This window comes from Aulonocara stuartgranti, assembly GCF_965226115.1.
Source record: "Aulonocara stuartgranti genome assembly, chromosome: 4".
NCBI lineage: Eukaryota > Metazoa > Chordata > Actinopteri > Cichliformes > Cichlidae > Aulonocara > Aulonocara stuartgranti.
This window is the reverse complement of record NC_138942.1, coordinates 38,457,130-38,467,368: the sequence shown is the minus strand read 5'-3', so window position 1 is coordinate 38,467,368 and position 10,239 is coordinate 38,457,130. Positions and strand designations below refer to the sequence as shown.

The window sequence follows — 10,239 nt, the reverse complement described above, 5'->3', positions numbered from 1 at the left end:
GACGAGACAGCACAGAGAGACGAGACAGCACAGAGAGACGAGACGGGCAAAGAGAGATGAGACAGCACAGAGAGACGAGACAGCACAGAGAGACGAGACGGGCAAAGAGAGACGAGACGGGCAAAGAGAGACGAGACAGCACAGAGAGACGAGACAGGCAAAGAGAGACGAGACAGCACAGAGAGACGAGACAGCACAGAGAGACGAGACGGGCAAAGAGAGACGAGACAGCGCAGAGAGACGAGACGGGCAAAGAGAGACGAGACGGGCAAAGAGAGACGAGACAGCAAAGAGAGACGAGACAGCACAGAGAGACGAGACGGGCAAAGAGAGACGAGACAGGCACAGAGAGACGAGACAGCACAGAGAGACGAGACAGCGCAAAGAGAGACGAGACAGCGCAGAGAGACGAGACGGCAAAGAGAGACGAGACAGCACAGAGAGACGAGACAGCACAGAGAGACGAGACGGGCAAAGAGAGACGAGACAGCACAGAGAGACGAGACGGGCAAAGAGAGATGAGACAGGCACAGAGAGACGAGACAGCACAGAGAGACGAGACAGCACAGAGAGACGAGACGGGCAAAGAGAGACGAGACGGGCAAAGAGAGACGAGACGGGCAAAGAGAGACGAGACAGCACAGAGAGACGAGACAGGCAAAGAGAGACGAGACAGCACAGAGAGACGAGACAGCACAGAGAGACGAGACGGGCAAAGAGAGACGAGACAGCGCAGAGAGACGAGACGGGCAAAGAGAGACGAGACGGGCAAAGAGAGACGAGACAGCGCAGAGAGACGAGACGGGCAAAGAGAGACGAGACGGGCAAAGAGAGACGAGACGGGCAAAGAGAGACGAGACAGGCACAGAGAGACGAGACAGCACAGAGAGACGAGACAGGCAAAGAGAGACGAGACAGCGCAGAGAGACGAGACGGCAAAGAGAGACGAGACAGCACAGAGAGACGAGACAGCGCAGACAGACGAGACAGCACAGACAGACGAGACAGCACAGAGAGACGAGACAGCACAGACAGACGAGACAGCACAGACAGATGAGGCAGCACAGAGAAACGAGACAGCACAGAGAGACGAGACAGGCACAGAGAGACGAGACAGCACAGAGAGACGAGACAGCACAGACAGACGAGACAGCACAGAGAGACGAGACAGGCACAGAGAGACGAGACGGGCAAAGAGAGACGAGACGGCACAGAGAGACGAGACAGCACAGACAGACGAGACAGCACAGAGAGACGAGACAGCACAGACAGACGAGACAGCACAGACAGACGAGGCAGCACAGAGAAACGAGACAGCACAGAGAGACGAGACAGGCACAGAGAGACGAGACAGCACAGAGAGACGAGACAGCACAGACAGACGAGACAGCACAGAGAGACGAGACAGGCACAGAGAGACGAGACGGGCAAAGAGAGACGAGACGGCACAGAGAGACGAGACAGGCAAAGAGAGACAAGACAGCACAGAGAGACGAGACAGGCAAAGAGAGACGAGACAGGCACAGAGAGACGAGACAGCACACAGAGATGAGACAGGCAAAGAGAGACGAGACAGCACAGAGAGACGAGACAGGCAAAGAGAGACGAGACAGGCACAGAGAGACGAGACAGCACAGAGAGACGAGACAGGCACAGAGAGACGAGACAGCACAGAGAGACGAGACAGGCACAGAGAGACGAGACAGGCACAGAGAGACGAGACAGCACACAGAGATGAGACAGGCAAAGAGAGACGAGACAGCACAGAGAGACGAGACAGCACAGAGAGACGAGACGGGCAATGAGAGACGAGACAGGCAAAGAGAGACGAGACAGCACAGAGAGACGAGACAGGCAAAGAGAGACGAGACAGCACAGAGAGACGAGACAGCACAGAGAGACGAGACAGGCAAAGAGAGACGAGACAGCACAGAGAGACGAGACAGCAAAGAGAGACGAGAAAGGCAAAGAGAGACGAGACAGCACAGAGAGACGAGACGGGCAAAGAGAGACGAGACAGGCACAGAGAGACGAGACAGGCACAGAGAGACGAGACAGCGCAGAGAGACGAGACGGGCACAGAGAGATGAGACAGCACAGAGAGACGAGACGGGCACAGAGAGACGAGACAGGCACAGAGAGACGAGACAGCGCAGAGAGACGAGACGGGCAAAGAGAGACGAGACAGGCACAGAGAGACGAGACAGGCAAAGAGAGACGAGACAGCGCAGAGAGACGAGACAGGCAAAGAGAGACGAGACAGGCACAGAGAGACGAGACAGCTCAGAGAGACGAGACAGGCAAAGAGAGACGAGACAGCGCAGAGAGACGAGACGGGCAAAGAGAGACGAGACAGCACAGAGAGACGAGACGGACAAAGAGAGACGAGACAGCGCAGAGAGACGAGACAGCTCAGAGAGACGAGACAGGCAAAGAGAGACGAGACAGCGCAGAGAGACGAGACGGGCAAAGAGAGACGAGACAGCTCAGAGAGACGAGACGGGCAAAGAGAGACGAGACAGCGCAGAGAGACGAGACGGGCAAAGAGAGACGAGACAGGCACAGAGAGACGAGACAGCGCAGAGAGACGAGACAGGCACAGAGAGACGAGACAGCGCAGAGAGACGAGACGGGCAAAGAGAGACGAGACGGGCACAGAAAGACGAGACTGGCACAGAGAGACGAGACAGGCACAGAGAGACGAGACGGGCAAAGAGAGATGAGACAGGCAAAGAGAGACGAGACAGCGCAGAGAGACGAGACGGGCAAAGAGAGACGAGACAGGCACAGAGAGACGAGACAGCGCAGAGAGACGAGACGGGCAAAGAGAGACGAGACGGGCACAGAGAGACGAGACAGCACAGAGAGACGAGACAGCACAGAGAGACGAGACGGCACAGAGAGACGAGATGACAACAGAAGCTGGACACAAAAGAGACACTGCTATGACCAAAATGCAAAAACAACAGAGTCCCTAGAAAACAACATTTTCAGGAACTAGAAGATGATTATCTTATAAAGGAACAAGTAAAAAGTTCAGAACCAAACTTCAAACCCTGGACGAACCCAGGGACCACGGCAGGATGATGATGGATGTCCCAATAGTGACTGAACCTGTGTTTGTCCTCAGGGTTGAAGTTCCTACTAAAATGCGTGTGGAGCGCTGGTCCTTCAGCTTATTTGAGCTGCTGAGTGACCTGCGAGGGCGAGATGACTTCAAGGTCTTCCTTAAGAAGGAGTTCAGTGGTACGTCAACAAATGTCGTTCATCACAGTTTCTCTTCTTGGTAGAGTTGAGAGTTCTGCATGACTAAACAACTACAAGCATGGAGTTTTATCCATGTTTAGCTAAATACAGTGAAGATTAGGACACATTTATGCTTTATCATGGTGATGGGTGGTAGATAAAACAAAGGGAACATGGATGTTTCAACTAAACTGTGAAACACCCACGTCAGCCATATTTCTTTCACAATAAACATCAGGACCCTTATTATTCAACATAGAGCTCATTTGTATTTATTCAGTCTTCAGTTTATTTTAGTTTTGTCAGATCTTCGTGCCAACGATTGTGGAGAGGTTTCCATAATTTGACAAAAATGTTACACTTTGGCTCCACTGGTGGGGTTAGATGAACCACCAGTGTCTTATAGTGTCTTACTATTTATATTTTATCCCTGCACATTTGGCGTGGAGCCCCCATGATTTCAAATCAAATCAAATCACTTTTTATTGTCACATCACATGTGCAGGCACACTGGCACAGCACATGCGAGTGAAATTCTTGTGTGCGAGCCCCACAAGCAACAGAGATGTGCAAACACAACAACACAAACGAGCAAAATACAAGAATGGCCAACCTGAAACTAATAAATATATGTACAATATATAATAGTGTATGCATTTCTGGATGTGTATACTAAATATTTTCCTACGTGTGTGTGTGTGTGTGTGTGTGTGTGTGTGTGTGTGTGTGTGTGTGTGTGTGTATACACATTTTTACAAATTAAATAGTAAAATAATAATAATAATAATAATAATAATAATAAATATATAAAAATATACAGAGTTGGACATGTGCAAAACAGTGGCATTTATATACAGTGTGGAGTGCATAATGTTGAAGTTCCAGTAGTGAAGCTGAGGTGTCTATGACGTGTTCAGCAGTCTGATGGCCTGGTGGAAGAAGCTGTCTCTCAGTCTGCTGGTACGGGACCGGATGCTGCAGAACCTCCTTCCTGATGGAAGCAGTCTGAACAGTTTATGGCTGGGGTGACTGGAGTCCTTGATGATCCTCCCCGCTTTCCTCAGGCAGCGCTTCCTGTAGATGTCTTGGAGGGAGGGAAGCTCACCTCCAATTATCCGTTCAGAGCACCGCACTACTCGCTGGAGAGCTTTGCGGTTGTAGGCGGTGCTGTTGCCATACCAGGTGGTGATGCATCCAGTGAGGATGCTCTCAATGGCACAGTGATAGAAGGTCCTGAGGATGCGGGGGCTCATGCCGAATCTTTTCAGTCTCCTGAGAAAGAAGAGGCGCTGCTGGGCCTTCTTCACTGTTTTGTTTGTGTGTACTGACCACGTAAGATCCTCAGCCAGATGTACTCCAAGGAAGCGGAAGCTGCTCACTCTCTCCACAGCAGCGCCGTTGATGGTGATGGGGGTGTGTACTTCTCTGCACCTCCGGAAGTCCACTATCAGCTCCTTTGTCTTTGCGACGTTGAGGGTGAGATGGTTGTCTTGACACCAGTGGGTCAGGGCGCTGACCTCCTCCCTGTAAGCCGTCTCATCACCGTTGGTGATAAGACCCACCACTGTAGTGTCGTCCGCAAACTTCACAATGATGTTGGAGTTGTTAGTGGCTGTGCAGTCGTAGGTGTAGAGTGAGTACAGGAGAGGGCTCAGTACACACCCCTGTGGAGCACCAGTGTTCAGTGTGATGGGGGATGAGGTGATGCTGCCCAGTCTGACCACTTGGCGTCTGTCAGACAGGAAGCTAAGGATCCAGCCGCAGAGGGAGCTGCTCAGTCCTAGATCCTGCAGTTTCCTGTCCAGCTTCGAGGGAACGATGGTATTGAATGCTGAGCTGTAATCTACAAACAGCATCCTCACATACGTGTCTCTCTTCTCCAGGTGTGACAGGGCAGTGTGTAGTGTCAGGGCTATGGCATCATCAGTGGACCTGTTGTGGCGGTATGCGAACTGTAGAGGGTCCAGTGAGTCGGGTAGTGCAGAGCAGATGAAGTCCCTGACCAGCTTCTCGAAGCATTTGCTTACGATGGGGGTCAGGGCTACAGGTCGCCAGTCGTTCAATGAGGAGATGGTGGAGGATTTGGGTACAGGGACGATGGTGGCCATTTTGAAGCAGGCTGGGACTACAGACAGAGAGAGGGAAAGGTTGAAGATGTGCGTGAACACTCCAGCCAGCTGAGCCGCGCATGACTTGAGGACGCGGCCGGGAATCCCGTCCGGACCAGTAGCTTTGCGTGCGTTCACCTTCCTGAAGCACTTCCGCACATCCTCCTCAGACACAGTGTGCGCACTGACGTCATCCGCGGCGCGCACACTGTCCGGTCTCATGGTGTTCGCTGTGTCGAATCTAGCGTAGAATACGTTTAGATCCTCACACAGAGAGGCCGTGGTCTGCGGTGTGCTGGTTTTCCCTCTAAAGTCTGTGATCGTGTTTAGTCCCTGCCACATACTCCGAGGGTTGTCAAACTGTTGCTCCACCCTGTCCCTGTACTCACGTTTGGCTGCTTTGATCATCTTCCGGAGTTGGTAATGTGCGTGTTTGTAGTCCGATGTGTTCGCGGAGGCAAAGGCGGTGTTCCGTGCCGCCAGTGCCGCGCGAACATCTCCGTTAATCCAGGGTTTTTGATTTGGGAAGGATTTAACTGTTCTGGATGGGACGACATCTTCCACGCATTTCCTGATAAATCCGCAGACTGAGTCTGTGTACTCATCAATGTCTCTGGCGGCCACGTGAAACATTTCCCAGTCCGCGTGATCAAAACAGTCCCGCAGCGCAGACTCCGATTGGTCCGTCCAACAGTGCACCGCCCTGTTGTTGATTTTGTTGTATATGTACAATGACAACTCCATAAGTCAGAAAACTGTCATACTTATTAGGATCTAATGTGGTATATGGTGTGTGCACATCAGGTGAGAACTTGGCTTTTTGGGAAGCAGCAGAAGAACTGAAGTGGGGAACCTCATCGTCTATGTCAACAAAAGCTGAGACCATCTTCAAGTAAGACAAATAATCTAACCTCATTCTTCTTTCTTTGATTTCTATTTTACTTTATTTTACATTCCACATTTTTACATTTAAATTCCACATTTTGTGTTTTCTTGAGACCCGTCCAGCCATCCTGGTTACACAATACATCTTTGTTTCACATGAGATTCAGTTTCACACTTTACAATAGCTTTTGATTCAATTCACTTAGACAGCGCCAAATCACAACAACAGTCACCTCAAGGTGCTTTATGTTGTACAGTAGGTCGTCCAATAATACATACAGAGAAAACCCAACAATCATATGAACCCTATGAGCAAGCACTTTGACGACAGTGGGAAGGAAAAACTCCCTTTGAACAGGAAGAAACCTCCAGCAGAACCAGGCTCAGGGAGGGGCGGGGCCATCTGCTGCGGTGAGGGGAGGAAGACGGGGTCATTTTAAATTGATTTCAGGTTTTCTAAATCTTCACTCCTATAACTTTCAGCCATGGAGGAGATTGATGTAGAATGTGTGTGTATGCAGGACCTTCCTGGCCCCTGGCGCCCCCCGCTGGATCAACATTGATGGCAGGACAATGGGTCTGACAGTGAAAGGTCTGGAACATCCTCACCGCTATGTGCTGGAAGCAGCACAGACGCACGTCTTCCTGCTCATGAAAAAGGTGTGTCCAGATTCATGATTGGTGTGAGGGTCAAAAATGATCTGTTCATACCAACACGTGGAGGTTGCTAGCATGCTCATGTTTTTGATTGGCACAGGACACGTTCTTCCGTTACCTCAAGTCACCTACATACAAGGACATCCAGAAGAAGGCACTGAACCCTGAACCGCACAACTTCAGGTTAGTATTCTACATAATGTAGACACAGAAGCTGAATTTCAGGTACCACTTATTCCAATTTAAAATGATCCAAACAGGAAAAACAGGGAAGGGAACCTCTTACTATATTGGGATATATTACCACAAGTACTGACGTACACACAGGCAGTACTTTTTGCCTGGATCCTTCATAATAGTAATCCGACTACATCACAAACTTTTGGAATCACAAACTTTTCCATACAGATCTCTATATAAGGAGACATGTTTAAATCCAGGCTGAAACAGGAAGTGGTGACAGTGTTGTAAGAGAGGCCTGCAGTTAATAAGAAAGGATGACTGTATGAAACTGAATAGTGTCTGAAGTCCGCAGGGGAAGAAATCAGTTCCTCTGAGACCGTCACTGTGGCTCAAGTAAAAAATGCTTGGAATTTAAGTTTATATGAAAAAGACGAAGACTAAAAGAAAAAGAAGACAGAAAGAGGAGAAGCACTGCGTCACTGCAATGGGAAAACAAAGTAAATAAAACTTCTCCAGCATTCATGGGATAGAAGCTCCTGTAATGATAGCGCCATTTTCAAATTGAAGATAAGAACATTTAAGATGAGACAGCATGAGGGATGTTTACATGTTTAAGTCTGGTCCACAGACCCACTGAGATCTGATGTGTTTTTAAAAGCCCTCCCTTCACACCATTTGGATTGGCATCACATTCAAATATTATTTTCTGCGTTGTGTGTCACCAGTTGCTCCTTCTGTGCGTATAGTGGTCAAACAGGTTTACCGTCTAATCACCCAAACCAGGGACAGGACAAGTAAAGAGCATAACATTCTACAATCGATAAGCAATGTGTGTTTCACAACTTTACTCTGGTGAAAGAGGCTTTTTTGTCATTAATGTTTGTATTTCCATCCAAGTCCTGCCAACCTGGAGCAGAATGCTCTCAACCGGAGCCCGGGCATCCACCCCATCATCCTCTGGCAGCAAGAAGAGGAGGAAAAAGCCAAGGCTGCCGCTGCCTCCGCTCCAGTGGATGTCAAAGCCATGATGAGCAAGATCGACAGGAAGAAGTAGAAAAGTATAGTGCAGGTGTGTTTGTATGCACGCAGGTTCGTTTAAAGCAGTCCTCTTTGTAGCTGGATACATGAAAGGTCTCACTTTACTTATTAATGGTCTCCTGTTTTAGTAACTGTGAGTTATTTTAAATTGGAAGGAAAAACTTGGGCTTTCAGGGCCAAGATCTGGAGAAACACGGGCTGAGCCATCAAAAGCTTTTCTTCTGTCTGTGCACAGATTACATTTCATTTGCTTATTTGAGTGAAATAATCCTAAAGACAAGTTACAAACGATCATTTACATATCACATTTTCTGATGTACTTAAAGCTGTTTCTACAGTTTCTACTAGTCAGCAGATCATATTTCATGTATATTGTGTTAGCACAGTTTGTTAATAACACTCTTACTGTTGTGAGTCTACAGGGTGGTCCATTTATATGGATACATGGTAACAACATGGAAATGGTTGGTGATATTAAAGTCCTGTTTGTGGCACATTAGTATATGTGAGGGGGCAAACTCCTCAAGATGGGTGGTGACCATGGTGGCCATTTAGAAGTCGGCCATCTTGGATACAAGTTTTGTTTTTTTCAATAGGAAGTTGTTGTTGAAAAGCTACTGTAAAGTTACGTTGAAACCAAGCACACCATTGTTTTTCTTGTGACATTACCAATAAGTTTGATGTGTCACATGGCCCTCTTCCTATTGAAAAAACAAAAGTTGTATCCAAGATGGCCGACTTCTAAATAGCCACCATGGTCACCACCCATCTTGAGGAGTTTGCCCCCTCACATATACTAATGTGCCCCAAACAGGACTTTAATATCACCAACCATTCCCGTGTTGTTACGGTGTATCCATATAAATGGTCCACCCTGTAGAACTGCAGTTGCACATATACACTGCTGTCATTACAGGGTTTTGTTTTGGTCTTATTAGATTAAATGTGTCACAATCGTGCAAAATAGTATTTCAGTGCATGTCAATGAAAGAGTATCTGTGTAGCATCCAAGTGTGGACCATGTCCCAAAAATACAAATAAATGAATTCTAATAAATAAGCTCAATATGTAGAAGACTTTGAATGTCACGGCTGATTTTTTTTAACTTTCACTGATGTTTCTTTTAAACAGCCAACAGTCCCTACTGATGGTAAATGGCCTGCATTTGTGTAGCGCTTTACTCAGTCCCAAAGCACTTTACACTACATTCAGTCATTCACACATTTGTGATGGCAGCTACATTGTAGCCACAGCCGCCCTGGGGCGCACTGACAGAGGCGAGGCTGCCGGACACTGGCGCCACCGGGCCCTCTGACCACCACCAGTAGGCAAACATGGGGTTAGTATCTTGCCCAAGGATATTTGGCATGCAGCTAGGAGGCAGCCTGGGATCGAACCACCGACCTTCTGATTAGTGGCTGACCTGCTCTGCCACCTGAGCTACAGCCACCCCAAGACATATCAAGGATACATCAATATTGGCATATATACTGTGTTTGTATTCAAATCAAAAAGAGTTTATTTTAACACAGCTGTGCAAAAACACGCTTGCGATCATTTATTAATGGTGTCTGTGGCTCAGATGCTACAGTAGGTTGTAACACTGGGTACGTTTATAAATAAGATTATTTACAACAATTAAAGCACAATAAATACCAAAGAGAACCATGTTCAAACAAAAGGAGAATGGTTTAATCTGCTGGTTTTTTCTTAAAAGGTTTTTAACTGTTTTTAAAGACTCCACAGAGCTTAAGTGTGAACTGTTTTAAAGCCTTGGAGCCAAAGACGGAAAGACTCTGTCCATCTCAGTTTTACGTGAGATACAAATAGTTTGGATGAGAATTGTGGAGACCGACCTTCCAGTGCTCTGTATGCTGCAGTGATAATCCTGAGCCATCTGTGGGTGGATGAGTGTGAGCGAGATGAAGTACAAAGAAGTGATGTGCGCTAAACGTGTATTAATGTTTGAGTTTTAGGTAAGAAAAGGCTCTATATGTGTCAGCTCTGTTTGTGCTTAAGAAGTGCACAGCTGTACTCAACAAGTATTTTCATGATAAGTCGCTAACCTGAGAAACACTTCATATCAATCAACACTTTCAGCATCTTTTTAAACCAAAGGTCC

At 47.7% G+C, this 10,239-nt stretch overlaps 1 protein-coding gene across 1 annotated transcript in view; it reads left to right on the top strand.

The window, feature by feature from the left end:
- rgs9a (regulator of G protein signaling 9a) overlaps positions 1-9,193 on the top strand; it is a 44,015-nt gene extending 34,822 nt beyond the window's left edge. Inside the window, exons 13-17 of the mRNA XM_082530522.1 lie at positions 3,131-3,246; positions 6,159-6,246; positions 6,761-6,899; positions 6,997-7,079; positions 7,977-9,193. Of these exons, the coding sequence (XP_082386648.1) occupies positions 3,131-3,246; positions 6,159-6,246; positions 6,761-6,899; positions 6,997-7,079; positions 7,977-8,133 (583 nt within the window). The 3' untranslated portion in view covers positions 8,134-9,193. The remainder of the gene's footprint in view (positions 1-3,130; positions 3,247-6,158; positions 6,247-6,760; positions 6,900-6,996; positions 7,080-7,976) is intronic.
- Positions 9,194-10,239: the final 1,046 nt, after the last annotated feature.